The sequence below is a fragment of the Sparus aurata genome, chromosome 16 (assembly GCF_900880675.1).
Source record: "Sparus aurata chromosome 16, fSpaAur1.1, whole genome shotgun sequence".
NCBI classification, from domain to species: domain Eukaryota; kingdom Metazoa; phylum Chordata; class Actinopteri; order Spariformes; family Sparidae; genus Sparus; species Sparus aurata.
Genome location: NC_044202.1, coordinates 913,793 through 939,345, shown reverse-complemented (window position 1 = coordinate 939,345; position 25,553 = coordinate 913,793). Strand labels below are relative to the sequence as shown.

Here is a 25,553-nt window from a genome sequence, read left to right as displayed (position 1 = left end):
CAGAACCAGAGGAGTTCATTATCAACAGGTCATTAAAATCTACATGTTCATCCTCTGCTCGGTGGTGCTAACAGAGGTGCTGTGAGACAACCAGGCGTCAGAGAAAAGATTTAAACCTGATGGTGTTTACAATATCACACGTCCTGATGGAATAATAAGATCATCAGACCTGATATGTCTTCGAGGCCAGCAGCAGACTCCTCCTCTGCCTGCTGCTCTCCTTCAGCTTCCTGTTGGCCGTCTTGATGCTCCTGCTGCGATCCTTGATGCTTTGAAACAGAACGACACAAAACAAGTCATCAAAAACTAAAAGAACAGTTCATAATTCAGTGAACACTTCCCCCGTCAGCAGCACTTAAACTGCCTGCAACAGACAGAAACCTCGAGCAGAACCGGGCCCAGTGGTGGCGAACATCTGCCTCCTTATTACAGCCTGAACAATACCAGATGTTTCGGGTCGATTTTAAAGGATGTTTGAGAGTTTATGTTTGTTTTTATCTACACATACTGTATATTATAAAAAAACATTATACTGAAAATATATTACTGACTCTCAGCTCCTGTTCTCGTGTCGGGACACTTTATTGTTCTGGTTCTCTCAGCTCTCAGCGCTCTGACAGTTTGGTTCTCTGAGGAGAAGACGTGAATATCTGAGAGACTAACAGCTCTCAGCTCTCGTCCTTCTTTAACACTGACATCCTCTGTTCTCTTACTGTTTGGCAGCGTAGTGCTGCTGGTTGATGAGCTCCTGACTGCGTTGAGTGAAATGATCCACTTGTTGGTCCAAAGCCTTCAGGAGACCCTCCAGCTCCTCCTGCCGGCCCAGCAGACTGTGGACACCGTCCACTGAGTCCTGCACCAGATAACACACGTATTAACAAACAGAAGTGGTGTGAGTGAAGCATCAGGAGGACCAGGACAGAACACCAGAGTGAAGCGTCCTCACCCCGACGTCTTTGACTCTCAGTCGGGCTTCGTGTCCACTCAGCGCCGCCTCGATCCGGTCTCCTTCCTGGTTCAGCCTCTGAAGCTCCACCTCCTGCTCCAGCCGCTCCTTCCTACTGGTCCACATCTTGTCGAGCTTGGACCAGTCCGCCGTGAGAGCATCCAGGGTTTGTTGGATGTCAACACTTCCCATCTTCCCGTCAGCTGAGCCCTTCAGAAGAGACTTGGCCAGCGTCTGCATCTCCTTCAGCCTGAAACAGACACGGAGGACTCACTCCACCAGAACACATCACGTCCACCTGCAGATACTAATGTTGGACTTCTCTGTGGCTGAAGGCACAAGAACATCTTTCTGGTTCTGGTTTCTGGGTTGAGCCCAGCAGTCTGTACCTGCTCCTCTGCTCCTCCATCTCCAGCCGGAGCTCCTGGTGTTGCTCCAGCAGAGCCACGGCCGAGGCCACGTCAGTCGCCGTCTCCTCCTGCAGGAGGCGATCCTGGACCGAGCCGGCCCAGCGCTGCAGCTCCTTAGCCTGCTGCTGGAAGCTCTGCAGCCTGCGGGCCTCCTCCAGGAGGTTCTGTCTGTCGGCCGCCTGGCGCTTCAGCTGGACCACGACAGAACGGGAGAAACGTAAGAAGGAGAGGCGGGACGACTTCTGATGACTGACTCACCACTCATCATTACATCACAGACATATTTAGATTTATGTTAAATGATGTGATGATGACTTGAACTCAGACCTGACTCAGCAGAGCCTCCAGACCTCGGACCTCCTCTGTGATGGCGGCGCTCTCTGCTGGACTGATGTCCTTCTTCCTGCAGGACAGGAAACAGAAGCGAACATCAGAAGAGATCAAACAAGGTTCCATGAAAAGGAATCCTGAGGTAACCGATAACTCAGTGACAGCCGTACATCCTGGCGACGCTCTTCAGGTAGGCGATCTTGCCCTCCAGGGCCTGGATGTCTCGGAGGGCCTGAGCCTGGTTCTTCTCCTCGGCCCGCAGGGTGAAGGAGCTGCAGTCCACCTCCACGGTGTCCAGCCGGGTCAGCTGATCCTGCAGCTGAGCTTTGGCCTCCTCGCAGCTCTGCAGGAAGGACTGAACGTCCGCCGTGCTCAGCAGCTCGTGCGCCTTCTCATCCTTCAGCTGCTGGATCCGATCCCACCTGCAGACACGAGGTGTGAGGTCAGAGCAGAGCGAGACACCTGATCACTGATCACTGATCACTGATCAATAACATGCAGCGTCACTGTCTGATTCAGTCTGTACCTGCTGGTGACTGTCTTCTGTCGGGCCTGGATCTCTCTCTGTTTACTGTGCCGGCTCTTCACCAGCTCCTCCGCCATTTTGATGATGTCATCCAACTGGCCACGCCCACTGGCCAACTCAGTCAGGAAGTTCTGGAACAGGAAGTCAACACAGGCTAGCTTGTTGATGTTTGAGCTCATGTGGTTTGAATTTTCCTCTTTAAAATCTTTTTCCAGTATTTTATCGTTTACAGTCGAGCTGCTCGTGTTCAGTCGGGTATTTTAGAGGTTAAATAAAAGTTTGGGTGAAATTCAGCAACAAAAACTGGAGATGAAACACTTCAACAACATAATCAACCAAGACTGAATCGGATTAATCAAGATCTCTGTCCAGAGAAGAGAAAATATGCGATGAGCGACTTTCTGGATCCGTCTGAACTTCTCAGAGAGAAAGAGAACTTGTTTGTTGTTGTACTGTCCCTTTAACACATGAGCCTGGTTTAACGATCACACTGAGTGAAGTCCTCCTACCTCGTATTTGGCCTGAACGACTCCCAGGTTGTCGGCGTCAGTGCTGAAGGTGTTCAGGACGTTCTCCTTGTCCTCCATCCACGACTCGAACTCCTGACAGCTGTTGTAGAACCGATGGAGACGCAGCGTCTCCTCCAGACTCCTCGTCTTCGACTGCAGACACAGAAACAAACAGCTATGAAGTCTTTTCATTCAACATCTCTCACAGTGTTATCAGACTACATTTCCCATGATGCCCCTGTCACCTTGACCAGGCTGTACAGGGAGTTGTAGTCCTGGTCCAGGCTGGCCCGCGTGCTCTCCACAGTGTCTCTCTGGTACTGCGGGTCTGGCAGCCATGTTGTCTGGATCTCAGCCGTGCCGCGACGCATCGAGCGACTTCGCCTCGGACGACTCAACTTCCCGCTCGGACTTCCTGCCACGCTATTGGTGGAGGGGGGGGGTGGGGGGAGGAGCCTGAGCAGAGAGAGGAAGAAGAAGAAGATTTAACACGAGGTACCAACTGACAGTGATTCAACTTATTATCATTATTATACAGGTGATGTAGGTGTTATTGATTACTGATCGTACAGCGGCTGGCAGCAGTGACAGGTACGTTTTGGGGATCAGCTGCTGGTTTCCTCGACCGTCTCTGGCCAGAACTCGCTCTCCATCCGGCTCGGTGCTGACGATCGCCACGATCTCACCGCGATCCCACGGAACCTGACCTGAGATCAGAACACATCACATGACCTCACAGTTCTCAGATCTTCTCCTCCACCTGAGTTCATCCTCCGTTTAATCAATGAATATCTGCATTTCATCAAATTGTATCAAATCTATACAAGGCAGCAAAAACAAGACTCTAACTAATGATGATATATGATCCCAGAATCACTTAATAATAAATCAAACTCATTCTGTTATTTCTGTCCTGGTGACTGAACATCATCATGTCAAAGTTTGTGTCATTTCCCATCATGCACTGCTGCATGGCGGTGACGGAGCGACCTCCTGTACCTCGGCTGTATCTGAAGCGGACCTTCGCCCTGCTGTCATCACTCTGAGAGCCCCTCCCACTGCTGGCACCAGGTGATGCTGATGTCATCGCTCCTGGCCCCTCCTCCTCATCAGAGGAGTCGCTGTATTGGATCATCTTACTCTGCTGAGGCTCCGCCTACACAAGAAGAGGCAGGTGTAGAAGAAAACATGTTTTTTTTTTAAGGTATTTTTAGAGGAAGAAAATCATCAAAGCTCTCTCAGCTTATAGATCTGTCAGTAAAAATAACAATGCACAATAAAACATCAATAAACATCGTTAACAGTCCTGGTTCTGATCCGCTGCTGGACTCACAGTCAGCGCCGTCAGCTGCGCCGCGCTCCTCGCCTGCTCCGACAGCCTCTTTATCTCCGAGCCGTAGGCCGCCATCTCCTTCTCCAACCGCAGGTGGCGCTGCAGCAACGCCGCCGTGCTCGACTCGTCCTTCCCATGATCCTCGCTGGTCAGCAGTGGTTTCCTGTCGCCCAGCCAGGAGTTGGCCTCCGCCACATCTGCAAAGTACTGAACAGACAGAGAGCAGTTAGTCTCAGCGGGTCGACTTTAATAAACATCAGGGAGAATCCTACAAACACGCTTTTGTTTGTGTTAATCAATAGCTTAGCTTCAATGCTATGCTAGGCCCAGCTAATGTGTTCAAGCTATATCCTCCTTCCTAGAAACATGAGTAACAACACTTCTATCTTCCTCCTCGTCTGTTTGGTTCCTGTCTTTCCTTCCTGTTTCCTGTTTCCTGGTTCTACCTGTTTGATGGCGGCGGCGGCCTGCAGTTTGTCGCGGCGCCCTGTCGCCTCCTCGGTCATGTGACTCCACTGCCTCTTCAGGGTCTTGATCCACTTCTGGATGGCTCGCTGGCTGACCGGACTCTGTTTGGACAGCAGGTCCTGACCTCGAGCCAGAACCCCCTGATACAGAGACTCGTGGGCCTGAAGCTCCGCCTCCAGAACCTGACACAGCATCAGTCAGATTTATTGAATTGATTGGAACTGATTGAGATCAGAGAGACTTCAGTTTGTTAAGACTCGTGTGTCCCACCTTGTGTTTGTGCTGGCTCAGCTGGATGTGGTTCAGGTCTCGGCCCAGTCCGGCGGTCTGCAGCCTCAGCCAGCGCTCGTACAGCCACGCCTCCAACTCCTCACAGTCGAAGAAGAACTCAAACAACTTCAGCTGAGCCTCCAGCTGTCTCCTCCTGGATGAGGAAGAGGAGGAGAGGAAACATGTTGATCTGCTGTTCAATAATCAATGAAGTGATCGATCGATCAGCAGCTGCTGAGGTGAAAACAGACCTGCTGCTGCTGAGAGACACCAGAGATTTGTACTGAGTGTCGAGAGCTCTCACTCTGCTCTGGATCTGCTGCCCGTCTCTCACTTTCACCTGGCAGGAAGACAGAGACAGGTGAACACTGAAGGTCCGATCTAATATTCAGTCGATCGTACTGCAGTGATGTGCCGTCTGACGGGAACATGGAGGATGTGAGTGTTTTGTACCTTGAGCGCTCTGCTGCTGATGGCGCTGATGGTTTCACCGTGAGCTGAGATCTGAGCCTCCAGCAGGTCCTGCTTCTGGAGCAGAGACTCCACCTCCGCCAGCTGCTTGCCCAGCTCAGACGCACTGGCCTGGGACTGGAGACGGAGACGGGGACGGTAAAGACGAGAAGATTTAAATGATTAAATACTAAAATGTGTTTGTACAGTTTCAGAGTGAACTCACCTGCAGCTCCTTCAGCTCCTGCGAAACGAGCTCCACGTCTCTGAGGACGCTCAGATTTTCAACTACATTTCCCAGCAGCACCTTCTGCTCTTGGAGCTGCTGCAGCAGGTCCTTCCACCGATGGCTGATGCTCTCCTCCCTGACAAACACACAGATATATGTTCATGTCCATGCAGTGTGTCCTCTGTGATGGAGGACGGTATCTGTGTCTGTCAGTCACCTCCTGATGATCTGCTCCTTGCTGTGGTAGTTTCCTCTCTCGATGCTCTTGGCCATGTCTCTCAGAGCGGTGAAGCGAGGCTCTCGTGCCAGAGCGTCGGTGGCGAGGGCTTCCAGACGCCGGCCGGCCGCCTGAGCCTCCTCCAGGGTGGAGAGAGCTCGGACGTCCTGCCTCCGGATCAGACGCAGCGTGTCCTCCAGGTACCCTTCCCTCAGCGCCGCCTGAGAGAGGAGGACAAAGATTACTTATGTCTTTATCCTTCAGAGTTTAGAGAGCAACACACACACACTTCAGCTGTTTTACTTCACAGACTCATCAGATCTTGGAGGTTTGGAGGTTTTTTACCTTCCTCCCAAACTTCTGGGCGAGCTGCTCCAGGCTCTCCAGGCGGAGCAGCGCCTCCTGCAGAGCTCGCTCTCGCTCATGTTCAGCTCTCTCCAGCAAAACCCAACTCTTCTCGATGTCGCTCAGGGTTTTACCTTCAAATACACAAAACACAGCAGGACGCGGTGTTATAGAAGGCTGCAGAGGTCGACAGGGTCACTGTGCCACTGCAACATAACAATATATACACAACACAACACAGTGTCTCAGCGTGACAGTGTTCATTATTACCCTCTGGAGGATTGTAGGCCCACTGGTTGTTGGCTGCCAGCTGAGTCTTCAGACTGAACAGGTGAGCTTCGATCGCTCCACGCTCCTGAAGACACACCCCCACAAAGTCACACAATTAGATATTAACGAACAGGAATAAACAAAGACAAAGCTCGATTTATCTCAAGGAAAATAAATCATGATGCCAAAATATTAATTCCTCTGAATCAGCTGTTTTCAATGGCTGATAAAAATTCACTTTTTGCAAATAAAATAAGATTCAAACGCTGAGAAATGAAACTGAAGCTGCGTGACAGACGGAGACTCTGGATGATGAGGTCTCACCTGGTATTTGGGAGGTTTCTCCACAGTTCTGTACGTCTTGAACGTCATCATCAGCTTCTGCATCTCCTTCACTGAGTTGGGGAAGCGTCTGTCGTTCAGCTGCACCACCTGATCGATCAGCCACACGGTAATCAATCAGTTCACTGAGACGTTCTGTATCTCGTTTCTTTAAATGTGAGAACTGTCGCTGTGTTTGTCACCTTGGTTTTGATCCAGTGAAGCAGATCTGAGACCAGCCTCTCATACTGGACCTTCATGCCATCCAGCTCCGACAGCATCCCGACTATCTGAGGACACAAACGGGTACATTCTTAATTATTCTGCTGTCTCAGAACCACACTGAAGTTTTCACACGAAGCCTCCACCTGTGAGAAGTTCTCATCTAACAAACAAACAGCAGAAGAAGAACACACCTTGTCGAGGGATCTGGTGGAAGAGTCTCTCCTGTACTGCCTCTTCACCCACTGACCACTGAGACGTCCTCCCACCAACATACTGTACACTCTGTTCACTCACCTCACCCAGCTGACACACCTGACACACCTGACACACCTGGACACAGCCTGTACTACCTTTACCTAATGAGAATAACTCCTGGTAGTCAAAAGAGAACCATGTGTGCACCTGAACCGAGCTCTGACCGAACAGCTGGGGACGCTGCTGTTCAACCACACCTGGACACACCTGGACACACCTGTGTTATCTCCAGTTTAATCATTTTAAAATTCTGTTCATACCCACAACAGACCGGTGACACACCTGAAGCCACCTGCACGAGTCACCCGTCACTATGTGACTCCAGGTAAATCATTGGACCTGGACATTCCTGGTTCACCTGCGACATGAACACACACAGCCCACATTGTTCGAGCTCCAACCATCACAACACAACATGAAGAGATGAGAGGATCAATAATCCAGAGAATCAGTGAGCCGATCACTGAAACACCTCGACACACTGAAGGTATCTACACTTCTAATCCTTTCAAAGCTAACAAGAGATCACAGGAGATCAATAACAACTTTCTAAGAACACACGTGTGGTTCCTCCCTCAGATCACTGGACAGTCTCTCACCTGTGCAGGTACAACACAGCTACAGCGCTCAAGACAAACACAAACATGTAGCTTAGCTTAGCAACACAACAGAGACAACAACAACACAAGAATCTCCATCAGACGGCTCGTCAGTCCTCGTGGGTCAGAACCAGCGTCTGGTCTCGTCTCTGACAGCAGGTGAAGGTGTGCAGCCTCAGCTCGGCTCAACACTTGTTTCTCTTCCTGTGTGTGTGATCTCATCTGATTAGCTTAGCCTCTTTAGCCCCGCCCACAATCACCCACACAGGATAGAGAGGCTCACCTGACCAACAGACGTGAAACATCATCACCAGTAATCCTTCATCAGTTTCTCTGAGTGACTCGTCTGTCTTCTACACCAGCTCTGTCTGTTCTGCTGTGTTTCATCCAGGTGTGTGTTTCATCCAGGTGTGTGTGTTTCAACCAGGTGTGTGTGTGTTTCATGCAGGTGTGTGTGTTTCATCCAGGTGTGTGTGTTTCATGCAGGTGTGTGTGTGTTTCATGCAGGTGTGTGTGTTTCAACCAGGTGTGTGTGTTTCAACCAGGTGTGTGTGTGTTTCATGCAGGTGTGTGTGTTTCATCCAGGTGTGTGTGTTCGCTCTGTGTGTTGTGGCTCTGTCAGCAGGTGACTTCCTGTTTGAATCTAATCCGGCAGTAATCCAGGTGACTGACAGGCAGGAGGATTAGAGGCAGTCACCATGTGAGAGTGAGTGCTGCTGTTCCTGGATCAGCCTGCAGAGGGCGAACAGGTGCACAGTGTGTTCTACCTGAGCCTCTTTAACTAATGCTGTTTCTCTCAGGTAGAACAGGTGGAATCTTGTTTATGTTAGATTTAAAGAACTAAGTCGATACCAGTGAAACAATCTACTCATGCAGCAGGAAAATGTAACTTGACAAGAAATCTTAAATCAAGTTTATTTCCTTTCCTCTCCTTTCCTTTCCTTTCCTTTCCTTTCCTTTCCTTTTGCTTCCTTTCCTTTCCTTTCCCTTCCTTTCGATTCCTTTCCTTTCCTCTCCTTTCCTTTCCTTTTCTTTCCTCTAATTTCTTTTCCTTTTGATTCCTTTCCTCTCCTTTCCTTTGCTTTCCTTTCCCTTCCTTTTGATTCCTTTCCTTTCCTTTCCTTTCCCCTCCTTTCCTTTCCTGTCTTTCCTTTCCTCTCCTTTCCTTTCCTTTCCTTTTCTTTCCTTTCCTTCCCTATCCTGTCTTTTCGATTCCTTTCCTTTTCTTTCCTTTCCTTTCCTTTCCTTTCCTCTCATTTCTTTTCCTTTTGATTCCTTTCCTTTCCCTTCCTTTCGATTCCTTTCCTTTCGATTCCTTTCCTTTCCTTTCCTTTCCACTCCTTCCTTTTCCTTTTGATTCCTTTCCTCTCCTTTCCCCTCCTTTCCTTTCCTTCCCTTTCCCCTCCTTTCCTTTCCTTTCCTTCCTTTCCTTTCTTTTCCTTTCTTTTCCTTCCCTTTCCCCTCCTTTCCTTTCCTTTCCTTTCCTTTCCCCTCCTCCTAAATGAAAAAAGGTGAGGGGAAACATTTAGACACTTCTTATATTGAAACCAGTTCTTTTCCAGGTGTGTGTGTGTGTGTGTGTGTGTGGTGTGTGTGTGTGTGTGGTGTGTGTGTGTGTGTGTGTGTGTGTGTGTGTGGTGTGTTGTGTGTGTGTGGTGTGTGTGTGAGCTCCAGACCTTGGTCAGTCTCTTCTGGATGGTCTGGCCCTGCTTCATCTTGGAGAAGTAGTGGTAGTACAGAGACACGTAGGTCATGATGGACTTCTCGTCCGGACGGGGGACGACCATGTCCTCCACCTCCAGCAGCTGCATGATCCCAAACTCCCGCTCCGCCAAGCTGAAGGCGTGCTGCAGGTTATGAACGGCGTCGTCGCCATGAAGGCGGCGGTAGTCGAAAAGGTCAGGCCTGTATGGAGAGACAGAGGGAGAGGATGGAGAGTGTGTGTGTGTGTGTGTGTGTGGTGAACTGTGTGTGTGTGTGTGTTGTGTGTGTCTGTGTGTGTGTGTGTGTTACCTGTGTGTGTTCGAGTGTGTGTCTGTGTGTGTGTCTGTGTGTCTGTGTGTGTGTGTGTGAGAGTGTGTGTGTGTGTGTGTCTGTGTGTGTTCGAGTGTGTGTCTGTGTGTGTGTCTGTGTGTCTGTGTGTGTGTGTGTGTGTGTGTGTGTGTGTTACCTGTGTGTGTTCGAGTGTGTGTCTGTGTGTGTGTCTGTGTGTCTGTGTGTGTGTGTGTGAGAGTGTGTGTGTGTGTGTGTCTGTGTGTGTTCGAGTGTGTGTCTGTGTGTGTGTCTGTGTGTCTGTGTGTGTGTCTGTGTGTGTGTCTGTGTGTGTGTGTGTGTGACTGTGTGTGTGTGTGTGGTGTGTGTGTGTGTGTGTGTGTGTGTCTGTGTGTGTGTCTGTGTGTCTGTGTGTGTGTGTGTGTGTGTGTGTGTGTGTGTGTTACCTGTGTGCGTGGATGAGGGCGTTGAAGGCGAGTCCGTCCCTCCAGCTGGACGAGAAGTCCTGCACATCAACACCTCGGTAACCTGCCGTCTTCCTCTGACACCAGATCAGCAGAGCCTCCTTCGCCGAGCGATGAGCAACACTGCCTCCGTCCACCTGATAGGAAAGGAAAGGAAAGGGAAATAGAGGAAAAGAGAGGAAAGGAAAAGAAAAGAAAAGAAAAGAAAAGAAAAGACATGAAATGAATGAAAATGAAAGGAAAGGAAAGAAAAGAGAAGGAAAAGACATGAAATGAATAAAAACGAAAGGAGAGGAAAGGGAAAAGAATAAAGAAAAGGAAGAGAGAGGAAAGGAAAGAAAATAAAAGAGAAGGGAAGGAAAACAAAAGACAAGAAAAGACATGAAATGAATGAAAATGAAAGGAAAGGATAGGAAAGGAAAGGAAAGGAAAGGGAAAAGAATAAAGGAAAGGAAAAGAAAGGAAAGAAAAGAGAAGAGAAGGAAAACAAAAGACAAGAGAAGACATGAAATGAATGAAAAGGAAAGGAAAGGAGAAGAAATGTAAGGAGGGGAAAAGACATTAATGAAAAGAAAGGAAAGGAAAAGAAAAGAAAAGACATGAAATGAATGAAAACGAAAGGAAAGGAATGGAAAAAGAAGAAAGGAATGTTTGCCCCTATAAGATGATGCTTTCAGGAGCAGACTCATTACATGCTGACAGGTGAGCTACAGGTGTAACAGTCCTCCACTGAAGGTTCTGTTTCTTACCTCCTCCAGGTTGATGGGTCCGATCTGGAAGCGGAGGATGATGATCCACAGCAGACCCAGGATCAGCGTACGGTCCCCGTCCACCACATTCTCTGGACCAATCAGATCCACCCGAATCTGACAGAAACACAGCGATTGGTCGTTTTTTGAGTTGGTCAAGACGAACTATCAGATTTAAAGACCGTCACTTCAAACCTTCTTAAAACAAATTAAAGTCGTTAACTGTGATTTAAATGAAGCAGGTTGTTAAAACCATAAATGTGCTTTGATACGAGCTGGAGGTTATATGTGATATGATCTCACTCAGCTGTAAGACACGAACACAAACACAAGATGGAGCTAAAGACACAGAACAGTTCTGATGGATCCTGTTGACACCAGGAACTTTGAGTTATTTTACTGAAGAAGTTTTGGAGAAAATTGAAGTGAAAGTCAGATAAATTTTCATGACACCATTTCCTCATGTAGGCAGAACCGTGGCCTCCTGTTCACTGTGCTGATGAACACAGTGAAGTATGTGTTCATTAATCTGCAGTGTGTTGAATTAAAGTGGTGCAGAAACCACAACCCACTGTCTCAGAACCAGAACCATCAGTCAGGGTAAGACGTGGACAGGACCTCTCTTTGGTCCTCAGACTCTTACCTTGGTTCTGAGGAGGGTGATTGGTCGGGTCAGGACTGTGTCTGAGGTGGACAGGTGAGTTACCTTGGTTCTGAGGAGGGTGATTGGTCGGGTCAGGACTGTGTCTGAGGTGGACAGGTGAGTTACCTTGGTTCTGAGGAGGCTGATTGGTCGGGTCAGGACCGTGTCTGAGGTGGACAGGTGAGTTACCTTGGTTCTGAGGGAGCAGACTGGTCGGGTCAGGACAGGTCTGAGGTGGACAGGTGAGTTACCTTGGTTCTGAGGAGGCTGATTGGTCGGGTCAGGACTGTGTCTGAGGTGGACAGGTGAGTTACCTTGGTTCTGAGGAGACTGATTGGTCGGGTCAGAACTGTGTCTGAGGTGGACAGGTGAGTTACCTTGGTTCTGAGGAGGGTGATTGGTCGGGTCAGAACTGTGTCTGAGGTGGACAGGTGAGTTACCTTGGTTCTGAGGGAGCTGACTGGTCGGGTCAGGACTGTGTCTGAGGTGGACAGGTGAGTTACCTTGGTTCTGAGGAGGGTGATTGGTGGGTCGGACTGTTGTCTGAGGTGGAACAGGTGAGTTACCTTGGTCTGAGGAGACTGATTGGTCGGGTCAGAAACTGTGTCTGAGGTGGACAGGTGAGTGGTCGGGTCAGGACTGTGTCTGAGGTGGACAGGTGAGTTACCTTGGTTCTGAGGAGGGTGATTGGTCGGGTCAGGACTTGGTCTGAGGTGGGACAGGTGAGTTACCTTGGTTCTGAGGAGGTGTGACTGGTCGGGTCAGGGACGTGTCTGAGGTGGACAGGTGAGTTACCTTGGTTCTTGAGGAGGGTGATTGGTCGGGTCAGGACAGTGTCTGAGGTGGACAGGTGAGTTACCTTGGTTCTGAGGAGGGTGATTGGTCGGGTCAGTACAGGTCTGAGGTGGACAGGTGAGTTACCTTGGTTCTGAGGAGGGTGATTGGTCGGGTCAGGACTGTGTCTGAGGTGGACAGGTGAGTTACCTTGGTTCTGAGGAGGGTGATTGGTCGGGTCAGTACAGGTCTGAGGTGGACAGGTGAGTTACCTTGGTTCTGAGGAGGGTGATTGGTCGGGTCAGGACAGGTCTGAGGTGGACAGGTGAGTTACCTTGGTTCTGAGGAGGGTGATTGGTCGGGTCAGGACTGTGTCTGAGGTGGACAGGTGAGTTACCTTGGTTCTGAGGAGACTGATTGGTCGGGTCAGGACTGTGTCTGAGGTGGACAGGTGAGTTACCTTGGTTCTGAGGAGGTGATTGGTCGGGTCAGGACTGTGTCTGAGGTGGACAGGTGAGTTACCTTGGTTTTGAGGAAGCCGATGGCGATGCTGTTGTTCTCCAGGCAGTGGACTCTGAGTTTGCGGCGGCTGGGCGGAGGCAGCGTCGAGCTGGAGATGAGCTCCAGCAGACGGATCAGAACCACTCCAGTCTTCAGCTCCGTGTAAACATCCGTCAGCTCCACCTTCTCCTGCAGGAGGAGGCGACAGTGAACGACTGACAGGTGACCTTTGACTCTGGGATGCTCAGCAGGTGAACTATGTAAGGAACAACTTCTACTGTCCTGATCTGATGACTTCAGACACACTGTGACTTCTGTCCATCACTTCTGACATGAACAGGACCGGTTCTTGTTTACAGATGGACTCTGAGTGTTTGGAGGATGTGAGTGAGTGTTTACAGCTCTGTGACTGGCAGGAAGTTCACTGTGAGGGCTGAGTTTCCTTGAGATCGCTCTGAGTGGACCGAGGAGCGTTACGTAACATCTCAGGACATCCCGGTTATCTACAGGTCAGGTAACATCTTTCATTAAGTGGAGTGTTTGTTTTAAATCTAGACTCTCCGTCACCGAACGTCCAGCATCGTCTCACACACATCCAGGACCTGAGTTTAACTGTTAGTGTGGCGAGACAAACAGAACATCTGAGACGCCACTTTGGACTCTGATGGACAGTTTTCATCATTTAAATGGATCTGAAGACACGACATGATAATGATAATGAAGATAATGAATAATGAAGATATTGAAAAAAATGCTGAAAATATTCATATTCTCATTTCACCGGTACATGAAGACATTTCGGCATTGACTTGTTGAGTCTCAGTTCCGGTCTGCATCCTTCAGAGGAGCATCTGAAGGCCGAGTCCTTCACAGGATGCAGACCGGAACTGAGACACAGCAGCTGTGAGTCGACGGGTCACATGACCTGGAAGCTTTTAGAAGAAAACAGCTGATTATATATTAAAACATTAACGATCGGGACAGTGGGATCAAAGTATGCTACATTAAGTGCTGTAAGTTAATTTACTCGAGTACTGCAGGAGTACTCGGACTGTTGGAGTATTTCTGTTTATGTTTTTATTTCTGTACTTTTGACTCCACACTACATTGATTTGATCTTATCTGTTAGCCTACGAGCTACTTTGCAGATTCAGAGTAATGATATAAAATACGACCAACAATTAGGTCACGATATCTTATTTTATTATCTCCATGATAAGATGAGACTTTATTGATCCCGGCAGTGATTGATCCTGGAACTGGTGCTGTTGTCCAGATATTTTACAGAGACGTGAGCTCGCGGTCAGACGCTGCAGACGTTTTGCAGGATGATACGAGGTTAAAGTAAAAATGCTGGTGCAAACAGTGACAGAGTGAGAGCTCTGCATGCTTCCCTCCCTGCTGCCATCCTGAAGAAATCTCACAGGAATTCTGGGAATGAAGCCGCGGCGGGCCTCAGTGTTCAGCCAGCAGCTGGCAGACGGTTATCAGAGAAAACACGTGAGGTGAAACTCGGAGCCGTCACACATCTGGTGGACACGAGGCCGAGCAGAACCACTGATCCACATGGTTCTGTGTGGCTGGGCTGAGAGCAGCTGTGTCACAGTCGGTGATGATTACTGTTTATGAGAGTCCGTTAATAACTGCTAATTAGACAGGAACAATAACACTGACATCATTAGTGACATCATCACTGCAGCCACAAAACACGTGTAACAGTACTGACACACACACACACACACGCACACACACACACACACACACACACACACACACGCACGAACACGGCTGTGTGTGTGTGTGTGTGTGTGTGTGTGTGCGTGTGTGTGTGTTTGTTGTTGCATCAGTGTGCAGACGCACACATCAGCATTATTATTATTATTACTGTAATCAACATGAATCCAGCGACTCAGCACTGTTCTGTTCCTCCTCCCGGGCCTGGATCTGGTTCAGGGTCAGTCACAAGAACCTGGAGGGTTTTTTCCTGAGAGGACGTTTTGTATCTGGTGTGAGGTCAGAGATTAAACTGACACAGACATAAAACAAGAACTAACAGAGGAACATGTTCAGCTACAACCCAGAGAGAAGATGGACAGAGGCTTATGGACTCCTCTGTAACGTCCTACAGAACCACATGTCTGCCGGTTAAAGACCAGTACGATCAGAACCAGAATGTTTCACTGTGAGATAAAGACATCTCGTCGTCCTGCCGTCTCACCCCGTTCTTGGAGAAGACGCTGTTCATCCACTTGGTGAAGGTTTTCTTCTGGACCGCCATCCTCTGCTCCTGCAGCTCCCTGACTCGCCCCGCCCCATCCTCCTCACCCTCCATCCTGATTGGCTGGAAGAGCACACACGTTTCAAATAAGGTTAAAAGTGATCAGTGTCATCAGTGAGAAGTAAAGGTGGGAAACAGAAATGTGATCAGGACATAAAACACAAATATGTGCATCAAGTTCTGATGTCAGAGAGATTTAAGTTCTGATTCTGGAGCTGAAGGAATCACAAGATCTCCACGATTCATCCATCAAAGTTACTAGTTACTCTACAGATTACATGCTGCACATTCTTTAAATCAATTGATTATTTTACTGACATAACATTTAACATCAGATACTTTATCTGCAGTGTGACTGTTGGGTACTTTTCACAACACTGTCAGTTTATCACGAACATTCAACACGTCTGGTTTTCACTGGACAGGAATGTAATCTGAAGAGTAACTAGTAACTAAAGCTGTAGTGGAGTAAAAATAGCAATATTAGAAGAAGTGTAAAGTACCTTGAATTTGTACTGAAGTAGAATATTGAGTCAGACAGTTAGAACGAAGAGTGAAGAGTTTATTTTACTTCCTGTTGCAGGTTACACCCTCAATACAGCGCTGTAAAAATACCTCAGCTGTCATAATCTGTGTGTGTGTGTGTGTGTGTGTGTGTGTACTTTGCACGACAATTTTCATTTTACTTCATTTACAGTGAAGTGATGTCATTTTCTGAGCTTTCTCGGCTGTTATATCCACATTCCTGACTGTTTTTGTTACCGCAGCATGAAAACAGTGTTCAGTCAGAAATATGATGTTTGTTTGTTCTCACATTCATGAAGTATTCATTTTAAACACAGAGATATATATATTGTGTATCACGCTACAGTCTAAAAATATTGTGATATTATATTTAGCTCAAGTTTATCTACCAGGAACATAAACGTCACCATTTGATGCACAGTGCCAGATTAGCTCAAAGCTAATTAGCATCTGTCGTCCTGCAGCAGGTAGGAAACAGGACAAACAACAGGTGAAGTCATGATGAGGAGGCAAATATCAGAGACTGTGACAGGATTTTATAAAACCTTAGTTTAGACTCAGATGTAACTGATTAAGATAATGTTAGCAAAAAGTAGTATACTTGAAGTTCATTTTATTAAGTATGCTTGAGTATAAGTATAGCAAGTATACTATGGACCATGTACTTGTAGCATACTAGAAAGTATTCTGATTTAATACTTCTTTGGACTAAATTGGAACATTTTAAGTTTACAGAAGTACACTTAAAGTATACAACAAGTACACTCATCTATATACTACTAGTGTACTAAGTATATACTTCTAGTGCACATATTAGTTTATTAACATGTAAGTTTATAACAGGTGTAATACCTCAATGCAAATGTGTGTAGTGAAAAACATTTCTATTCCGTTAACTTAAGTATTAGTACTTGTAATTTGACAAGTGCTCGGGTTATATTAATGTACTTAGTCTTAAACTATTCTTTATACTTTTCAGTATAAGCCAAGTATACTTCATTATACTTTTCTGAAGTATATAAAATATAGTATATAAAAAGTACACTTCAAGTATACTGCCTCAGTTTTAGTATAAAATAAGTATACTTGTAGTACACTTGAATAAACTACTTTTGCTCAGGGCAGTTGTTAGCCGGGTAGCTGCTAGCTACATGCTACATGCTGTTTAGCATGTGTGTATAAGACGCTGTCATCTGCATACACACTGTTTACTGTTCTGCATCACGGCTCCTTATAGAAGATCATTAATAATTTGGCTGATTAATCAGGAGCCGAACACAGAAGCTTGTGAAACAACATGACACACTTCATGTTAGCAGACGGTGACATGAAGACGGCACCAACACCTCAGATTGATCCAGTCTGATTTAATTTGTTCTCTTAAGAGCAAAGTGCTGCAGTCGTATCCGTCTGTCAGTGGCATCGTGTCGGCCTCCAGATTTAAATAAAGCTACGCTGTGGATTTCATCATCTCTGAGCCTCATTACATGAACAGGAAACAGAGGCGCACAATCACGCAGGACTGAAATAACCTGGAGAGAATGAATAACACTCACAGATGTAAACTAAAGTCTCCGGACTCTCAGAGAGCACAAAGAACCGGAAGAACAGCTCCTGAGGCCCGAATGGATCCGACCAGCACACAAACACACTCAGCCTCTTACCTTCTGCTCTCTCCTCTTTAAATCTTCAGCTGCAGAACCTCAGACAGAGTGACAGATCCAAAGACGTGACAGAGTCTGAATGATCTGATGGTGCTGCCTGCCTGCGTGTGTGTGTGTGTGTGTGTGTGTGTTCATACATGTCAGTGTGAACTTTGACCTCCTGCACCTGCGGTCAGGTGAGTGGAGCTGCTCAAGCTGTAAATCCAATGGCTTCAAAGTTCACACACACACACACACACACACACACTCTCACACACACACACACACACACACACACACACACACACACACACACACACACACACACACACACACACACACTGCAGTCAGCTGAATAAAGCTTTATGATAAACCAGAATCAGCAGGGTCACGTCTCAGAGAGTGAAAGTTTAGTTCACTGTCTGCAGGAAACATCAGCTCTCGTGCTGCAGATCGACCTTCAACAGGCTCAACAACAACAACATCTGTTAGTCTGACGGCCGGCAGGTTCTGGAGCCGCACTGTCAAACAAAACATTTAAAAATAATCATTTACCCAGAACAGAAGTTTGTTCAATTTCTCCAAAAGCCAGAGATTCAAAACTGATCTCAGCTGACGTGATTAACGGACTCTGTAGCTGCTACGCTAAAGTGTTAGCATGCACTTGTACAACTGCACAGTGGGTGTCAATAACAAATCGGACTCAGGGATGTAAAAACAGTGTAATGGTCCTTTAAACCACATCCGTGTGTCTCCTTCACTCTGACGTCTGTTTGTACTCGAGAGCTGAAAGAAAAACCTTCTTCAAAGTTAAACACATTCAGACACATTCATGAGAGAAGAAAGAGTTTAATATAACATGAACTCCTGCTGAGTCTGACACATATTCATGACTCCTGAGAGGACAGAGAGGAGGCGTGTGTGTGTGTGTGTGTGTGTGTGTGTGTGTGTTTCCTGAGTAATGACACACGTCCATCCTTCATCCTGACTCCACAGGAACAGGAAGTTATGCAGCGACCAGCGGAGACCAGAGAGTTTTCATTGGAACGACTTTCTGCTAAATCAGATAAAATATTTCCTGACGGTGTTTGATTGTCGGGCTCGTTTGAGTGGACGCGTCCTTTAAAACCTTCATTATAAAGTTCTGTCCTGAGGTTCAGACCTGCAGACTGCAGCTAGTCAAACCTACTTTAAGTTACTTTGTGCCTCATCTCTTTTCTCCTTAAAGGGATATTTCACTCATATTTTCCTCATACTTCGTCTTTTTATCATCTTCATTGTTTTGCTGTGACTTGCAGAGTTTGGGGGCGTCTGACTTCATGTACAAACTGTTTTTTTTCTACTGAGTTAACTTCCAGTTCTGCACCCGGCTAACTTGAACACAGATAAAATAATTTAACTGTTCAGCTCTTCTAGACTTTCCAAATGTTATGAAACGAGTCATTTCTCAGCAGTGAAATGTTTCCATCGTTCTCGTGATGATGTTCTCACACAAAGACATTCACATGTAAATCTCTCTGTGAACCGCAAAAGAACATTTTCAGTTAGAAACAGAAACTCTGCGACCACCACGACATGTTGAGTACACGTATTGAATAAACTTTATTAGTCTCCATCTCGCTGATCAGATGAGATAATCAATAACAGGTGATCAGAACAGATTAACAGACAGCTGACCAGTAACATCCAAACAACAAGAATACAAAATACGTCAAAATCACAAAAATAAAAACTTTTACATTCTGATAGGTGAAGATTTGAACGTTCAGTCGGACTGAGAGAAGACGCTGTTAGGCTCCTCCCACCAGACGGAGGCTCCTCCCACCAGACGGATGATTCAACACGTTCATTCACTGAAATCCTGAATTTTATGGGCTTTAAATCAATAACAGAGACGACTACAGACGTTCCCTTCTGAGGAGATGAAATGCTCGGAGCTCAACAGATTCTGATCAACACATTAAACTTTATTTTGCAGGTCAAAGGCACAAAACAGAACCGCCCGGCTGCTGCGTCCTCGAGGACGACGGCGTCCCGTCATAGAAACAGAGGGCGTCGACACGCGTCACATGAACAGGCACTGCTGGGAAATGTGCACATGTAGCTCTGACATCTGAGCTGGAAGCACATTCATTAATATCAGCTGTGGAACGAGAAGCTAATCTGAAAATAACCCGCTCGCACAAACACTGCAGGCTGCTGCAGCTACAGGACAGCACGCGTCTGTCCGGACCCCACAGAAGTCATGTGACGACGACAAGATGAAACTTTGCTTTAGATCCAGACGGCAACTTTCCTCCGTAACTAACTTCCTGTTTTAGGCAACTTAAAGGCACATTCAGAGAAACATTCACTGCTGCGTTCACTGACTCACATCGATACGTTTGCAAATGGAAATATGTTTAAACCCGAACCGTTACTCAAATGTTCCCTTTAACGATGACTCATGTTAAAACATGAAATGAAATCTAAAGTTACATCCAAGGCCAAGAGTTTAGGCTAACATTAGCAGCTAACATTAGCAGCTAACATTAGCAGCTCTTTACAAAAGTCACTGATAGAAGTGAGAAGCTGCAGACGGAGACGATTAGTTCAGGATGACGTCATGTCATTAAGTACTTTTGGTTTAAACTGGACGCGAGCACACGACTCCTGGATTCGTCTGATCCGATCCATCCACCCGTCCTCTCTTTACACTACAACACCTGACAGTTTCTCACAGACGACATTTTCTCTTAAAATGACAAAAGAAAAGCAGAGAAGTTGTTTTAATGAGACACAAACTGGCTGAGGATGTTCTCGTGGAGGAGAAGCAGCAGTTCCTCACACGGCTGTAGAAGATTTGAGTGTCGACGTACGTTTGTGTGTTTTTTGCTCCATAAATGAAATCCATGTGTTTCCATCAGGAGCAGAGCGCGCAGTCAGCAGAGGTCAGAGGTCAGAGGGTTACAATGTGAGGAAACTGTCGACCGCGACACGTTTCAGGACGCCGTCCGTCCCGGAGGACGAGTTAACGGCGAGCTGCAGCAGCAGAGCGGGCGGACGTTTCCACCGCCGTCTCCTCCGACTGAGAGCTGTTCAAACAACAGACTGTGACCTTTGACCTCTGACCCCCCCGTGAACCCGGCGTCCTGGTTCTGACTCATGGACCGGCTGAGTGAACGCTCACTGATCTGAACGTGGACGTGAAGACGACTCTGCAGCTCGACGCAGGAAGATTTCTCTGATCTGATTCATTTCTGTGACGTGACGGTATTTTAATATTCATACAGTTAAAATATAAATATATTGATGCGTCTGTGTGGACGGTTCTTCAGACATCTCAGAGAGTAAAATATTCTAATTTTTAAAAGTTAATTATACATATTTGCTTAATGGCATAAAAAAAAAAGTTTGATTTAATTCAAGAATGAAACTTTTTTCTGCAGAAAAGTTTTAAAACTCTTTCACCAAAATAAAGTCGACGTGTTTCAGTTTGGACTCAACGGAAAACTCTCAGAAGCTGAAGCAGCTGACAGGAAGTCAGATCAGAGATCAGTTGGACCGAGCGGCGTGATGAGGAGCGAAACAAGGCAGGAAGTTGGCTCAAGATACTGCTTTAAACACGCCGTCCTTTCAAAACAAAAGTGGCCAAATGAAGGCAGAATTAGTAACATACGAAGCAACATTATATTTTTTTCTTCTTCTTTGGTGCTTTAAAGGCGACTACAATATATAAAACCTTACCAAAATAAAAGCATAGTATTCTCAGCGTTCCTCAGTCACTGTGTGTTTGTGTGATTTTGACGTGTGATTAGTTAACGATGGTTGAAGATCATCTTGGTGGCGAGCTCCTCCTCCTGTGGACATCCTGAACTCTAACCTTTGACCTTCTACTTGCTGATTGGTTCTCGTGTTAGTCTGAACATCAGCTGCAGAATCGTCCTCTCGGCGTCCTCGCGTCCTCTCGCCGCCCTGTCGGCGCTCTAGTCCTCGCTGTGGTTGTACAGGGCGTCTGCGGTGGGGTTTTTGCGGTGGGACGGGGGCACCAGGTGGTCGGGCAGCTCGGTGGGCAGCTCGTAGCCCTCCAGTTTGATCTTGATGAGGTGCTGAGCGAGCGCGAACTCCTCGTCGTCCAGCATGCCGTCGTGGTCGCAGTCGGCCAGCTTCCAGATCTTCCCCAGCACGTTGTTGGGCAGCCGCGAGTTCATCATCTCCTTCTTGGCGTTGACGCCGGTGATCTTGCCGTTGACGGGCATCAGCATGTAGAAGAGCTCGTCGTAGCGGTGCTTCTCGCGGCTGACGATCCAGTCCTCGGCGTCCGCCCCGGCGCTGATGCCCTCGCCGTAGCCGTGACCGAAGGGTCCGTCCTGGGAGCCCTCGAAGGCGCCGCCGGACACCATGGCTGGCGGCGCCTTCGACTCCTCCTCCCGGATCATCGTCATCAGAACGGCGATCTTTGTGGCCAACATCTTATCCACGGACTCGATGAGCTTCATCTTCAGAGACGGGAACTTGTTGAAGTCGTAGTGCTGCAGCATGTCCTGCAGGAGACACACACAGTCAGCTCAGACACATCCTGACCCACCTGCTCGCCACCAAACACAACATGTTCACGTCCCACCTGAGTACCTCTGCTCTGACTGGATGTTTCACTGCTTGTATTTACAGAAAGGTTGTTAGTTTGTGAAGAGACGTGTTTGTTGCAGTTCCTGTTGTTCACAGACAGAGGGCGATAAAACCCAGAGTCAAACAAAAACTGACCTCAGAGCAGCTCTGTGTAGTTTTATAGAAGGAACTCAAAGTCAGAACTTAAATCTTTACAATATTAATGAGGTAATAATACAAACTGTCTCCATCAGAGAATAACGACCTGTTCAACAAGGTCCCAGAACACTGTGTGAAGATGGAGAGGTGGCAGGGTCCGCCACATATAAACACAGTACAACAGTGTAAAGTGATTTTGTCCTTTAAAACAAATAGAGTTTGATGATTTAGTTTGTTTGGGCAGAAGAAAATGAGCCAATGAGGATCTTTCTCTGCTCATTAAAAAACTACAGACTGCTCCTTTAACTGCCTGTCAATAAAATCAGTGCAGGGTGACATCACAGGTGAATGAACCTGATTGGCTGAAACACTAAAGGGACATGTGATGAACTGAACCGAGTCAAACCTCCTGTTTTCTTTCTGCAGCTGGACAGAAAGTCTGATGACCTCCGACCTCTGAGCAGGAACACAACACAGGAGGACGCTACACAACGTGTGTGTGTGTGTGTGTGTGTGTGTGTGTGTGTGTGTGTGTGTGTGTGTCCTGAGGGCTCACATCGCACCAGGGAACTGAAAAATGTCAAACATCCTCTCTCGCCAATAATCCAATAAATACAAGTGTAGCTGGGGAACACACACACACACACACACACACACACACACACACACCTGCAGTGCAGCATCTCTACAGGCCTCACACAGCTGCAGAGAGTGTGTGTGTGTGTGTGTGTGTGTGTGTGTGTGTGTGTGTGTGTGTGTGTGTTCCTCTCTGACATCAGTAAAGCTCAGTAATGTGTTTACTGTCATCTGCAGATCAGTTTGTTCTCAGACAAACGTGACGTAAATCTGCACTGTCACTTTCCAGGTTCTCACACCGTCTGAAACAACAACCTCAAGGACTTTTCAAGGACTTTTCAAGGACTTTCCAGGCCTGATTCCCTGTCAAAATAACTTTAAAGTCTCAGTACGTGATGAAAACATTCAAAAGTTCACAGGAATTAAACAGCTGTGACATCATGACATCTGTGTATCTGAAGAGACGGCCACTGAAGTTAGCATGCACGGCTAACTGAGCTAACTGACTAACAGCACCTGATGATGTCACTTCCTGTCAGCGTCCGTACCTGCATCTTGGTGACGTTGGGGAAGTCTCCGGGGCTGATGTGGTGCTCTCTCTGCAGGATGGTGTAGATCTCCGGCAGCCTCATGATCAGCTCCTCCTTCTTCTTCTCCCGGCCGAACAGAGACGGCATCTCCTTCTTCAGGTGGCTCACGATGTAGGCGTGCACCTGCGGGAGGGGGAGGAGTCACGTGGTGAAGCCAAAATGGACTCAGCGCCAAAAAGTGAAAGCACAACAACAGAATTCAGGAGTATGAAAAGATGAACAGATGTCAGCTTCTGAAGTACGGAGCGCCGACAAAGAAACTTTCGAGGATCTCATAAAAGAAATGATGTCAACGTGTTTCCTCTTGTTTACATAAAAAATGTAATTGATGAGGGCGGAGAGATAAACCGGAGACGGAGCGACGCCGGGTCAGAGGGGAAACTACACCGCTGCACAGGGATGAAGAGGAGGAGGATGAAGAGGAAGGAATGTAGGAGGGCAGAGAGCCATTAATCCCTCATACAGGCCCACAGCATTATGGGAGGTGGAAGGAAGGAAGGGAGGGAGCGAGGGAGTGAGGGGGGGGGGAGGAAGGGAGGAAGGGAGTGAGGGAGGGAGTGGGGGGGGAGGGAGGGGGAGGGAGGAAGGGAGGGGGTACAGAAGGAGGCCGTCTGAACACATCAGAGTCATTAATCAATAGTTAATACTGAAGGAGGAAGAACAGAAATACGCTCCAACAGACGAGAGGAAGGTCAGAGCGCCAACATGTGAACACGAGGATTTAAAAGAGAGATTCTGTTTGTGGACTGAAAGTTGTTCAGCCGAGCTTCAACAGAACTTCACCAGAACTTCACCAGAACTCCTCCGTGTGCTGCTGCTGGTTCCGTCACAGACACATACTGCAGATGTACGGAGGGGATTATGTGACTTTGTGATTTATTCTGAATCGCCACAAGATGTGTCTTTCTTAACAAAGTGTAAGATGGAGAGATTCCAGCGTGTAGGTGACAGTGGAGGAGGTGCAGGAGGTGCAGGAGGTGCAGGAGGAGGAGGAGGAGGTGCAGGAGGTGCAGGAGGAGGAGGAGGAGGTGCAGGAGTTGCAGGAGGTGCAGGAGGTGCAGGAGGTGCAGGAGGTGCAGGAAGTGATGTGAGCAGAGTTTCAGAGTGGAAAACAAGCATCGCTCCTCGATGAAAAGAAGGAAAGTTTCCTGAAGGAAGTCATTTTTCTTCAGGAACTAAACAACAGAAACGTTCTCCACCTCCTCCTGCACCTCCTGCACCTCCTGCACCTCCTTCACCTCCTCCACCTCCACCCTCTGAACATCAAACACACGACACACATTCAACCTGACGTCTGATTTATTTGTTTACAGGAAGCTTCCTGAACCGGACCTCACGTGTTGGGTCCAACAGCGTCTCTGAGTCGAGGTTAACATTCGATTTCCAGTGAATCTTTGAATCTCGTCTCACTTCTGCTTTCAATTCTCTGAAAGCAGAAGCTTCCCTGCTTCCTGTGTCCTGCTTTTCAAAATAAAAGTGAATATTGAATGTTTACCAGACTGAGTGAAGACTGTGGATTCAGGGTTAAGTTACTCTGACAGCAAACAGAGCAGCTGTGCTTTGATGTTCTCTTCTGAAGAGCAAGCTAACAGTTTCCCTTCACTTCCAGTCTTTGTGCTAAGCTAAGCTAAACGCACCCCCTCACTGATTTCCATCTCGGTCCTCCACAGTGATCACGTTTCTGTCCGGGAGACTCAACCAAACATTCCAGGACCAAACTAAACATCACGGTGGTCTCGGCGTTAACTCCAAACACAACGTGTCATTTCCTGTCTCACCTTAGCGAGCCGCGCTCTCTTGATGAGGTCGTTGAGTTTACGCAGCGCTGCGTTTCTCGGGAGACTCTGGATGTCCCTGAAGAGGTCCTGAGACTCCGCCTCGAACAGACGCCTGAGGAGGAGGAAGTGGACGAGTGAGTCAATCAATCAATCAATCAATCAATCAATCAATCAATAAACAGTCCTCCGTCCTCTGACCTGTTCTCGCTGTTCTGCAGCGGTTTGGCCCAGAAGGAGCCCAGGTAAACCCTCACCACCTCTGGAGTGTTGATCACCTTCCCCAGCGACCACATGAGGGCGCCGTACACTCGCATCAGCTGCTGCGTGTCCACCTGCGAGCACAGGTGAAGAAGAGGAGGTTAGTCTGTCTAACGACGATGAAGCCGTCTGCTCCTCGTCCTGCCAGTCTCACCTGGTCGGCCTTGTTGAGGACGACGCGGATCTTGTCGTCTTGACCTTTGAAGGCTTTGATGGCCTCGGAGAACTCGTCAGAGATGTCCAGCTTGTGAGCGTCGAACAGCAGAATGATCCGGTCGACCCGCTCGCCGAACCAACGCAGAACCTCCGCAAAGTCATAGCCTGCAGACACAC

The 25,553-nt window shown here is 47.7% G+C and overlaps 2 protein-coding genes across 2 annotated transcripts in view; both read right to left on the bottom strand.

The window, feature by feature from the left end:
- sptbn5 (spectrin, beta, non-erythrocytic 5) overlaps positions 1-17,392 on the bottom strand; it is a 39,858-nt gene extending 22,466 nt beyond the window's left edge. Inside the window, exons 1-28 of the mRNA XM_030392241.1 lie at positions 17,294-17,392; positions 15,045-15,167; positions 12,848-13,015; positions 10,909-11,025; positions 10,142-10,296; positions 9,380-9,608; positions 6,828-6,914; positions 6,628-6,735; positions 6,304-6,388; positions 6,034-6,167; positions 5,689-5,909; positions 5,469-5,607; positions 5,246-5,380; positions 5,044-5,132; positions 4,793-4,946; positions 4,501-4,704; positions 4,055-4,261; positions 3,721-3,877; positions 3,291-3,428; positions 2,967-3,178; positions 2,722-2,874; positions 2,213-2,343; positions 1,857-2,108; positions 1,684-1,759; positions 1,336-1,547; positions 947-1,196; positions 714-853; positions 170-269 (exon numbers count right to left, since the gene is read on the bottom strand). Of these exons, the coding sequence (XP_030248101.1) occupies positions 170-269; positions 714-853; positions 947-1,196; positions 1,336-1,547; positions 1,684-1,759; positions 1,857-2,108; positions 2,213-2,343; positions 2,722-2,874; positions 2,967-3,178; positions 3,291-3,428; positions 3,721-3,877; positions 4,055-4,261; positions 4,501-4,704; positions 4,793-4,946; positions 5,044-5,132; positions 5,246-5,380; positions 5,469-5,607; positions 5,689-5,909; positions 6,034-6,167; positions 6,304-6,388; positions 6,628-6,735; positions 6,828-6,914; positions 9,380-9,608; positions 10,142-10,296; positions 10,909-11,025; positions 12,848-13,015; positions 15,045-15,158 (4,167 nt within the window). The 5' untranslated portion in view covers positions 15,159-15,167; positions 17,294-17,392. The remainder of the gene's footprint in view (positions 1-169; positions 270-713; positions 854-946; positions 1,197-1,335; positions 1,548-1,683; positions 1,760-1,856; positions 2,109-2,212; positions 2,344-2,721; positions 2,875-2,966; positions 3,179-3,290; positions 3,429-3,720; positions 3,878-4,054; positions 4,262-4,500; positions 4,705-4,792; positions 4,947-5,043; positions 5,133-5,245; positions 5,381-5,468; positions 5,608-5,688; positions 5,910-6,033; positions 6,168-6,303; positions 6,389-6,627; positions 6,736-6,827; positions 6,915-9,379; positions 9,609-10,141; positions 10,297-10,908; positions 11,026-12,847; positions 13,016-15,044; positions 15,168-17,293) is intronic.
- Positions 17,393-18,850: 1,458 nt separating this feature from the next.
- ehd4 (EH-domain containing 4) overlaps positions 18,851-25,553 on the bottom strand; it is a 20,203-nt gene continuing 13,500 nt past the window's right edge. The window contains exons 4-8 of the mRNA XM_030391723.1: positions 25,375-25,541; positions 25,161-25,294; positions 24,963-25,074; positions 23,143-23,307; positions 18,851-21,795 (exon numbers count right to left, since the gene is read on the bottom strand). Coding sequence (XP_030247583.1) covers positions 21,238-21,795; positions 23,143-23,307; positions 24,963-25,074; positions 25,161-25,294; positions 25,375-25,541 — 1,136 coding nt within the window. The 3' untranslated portion in view covers positions 18,851-21,237. The remainder of the gene's footprint in view (positions 21,796-23,142; positions 23,308-24,962; positions 25,075-25,160; positions 25,295-25,374; positions 25,542-25,553) is intronic.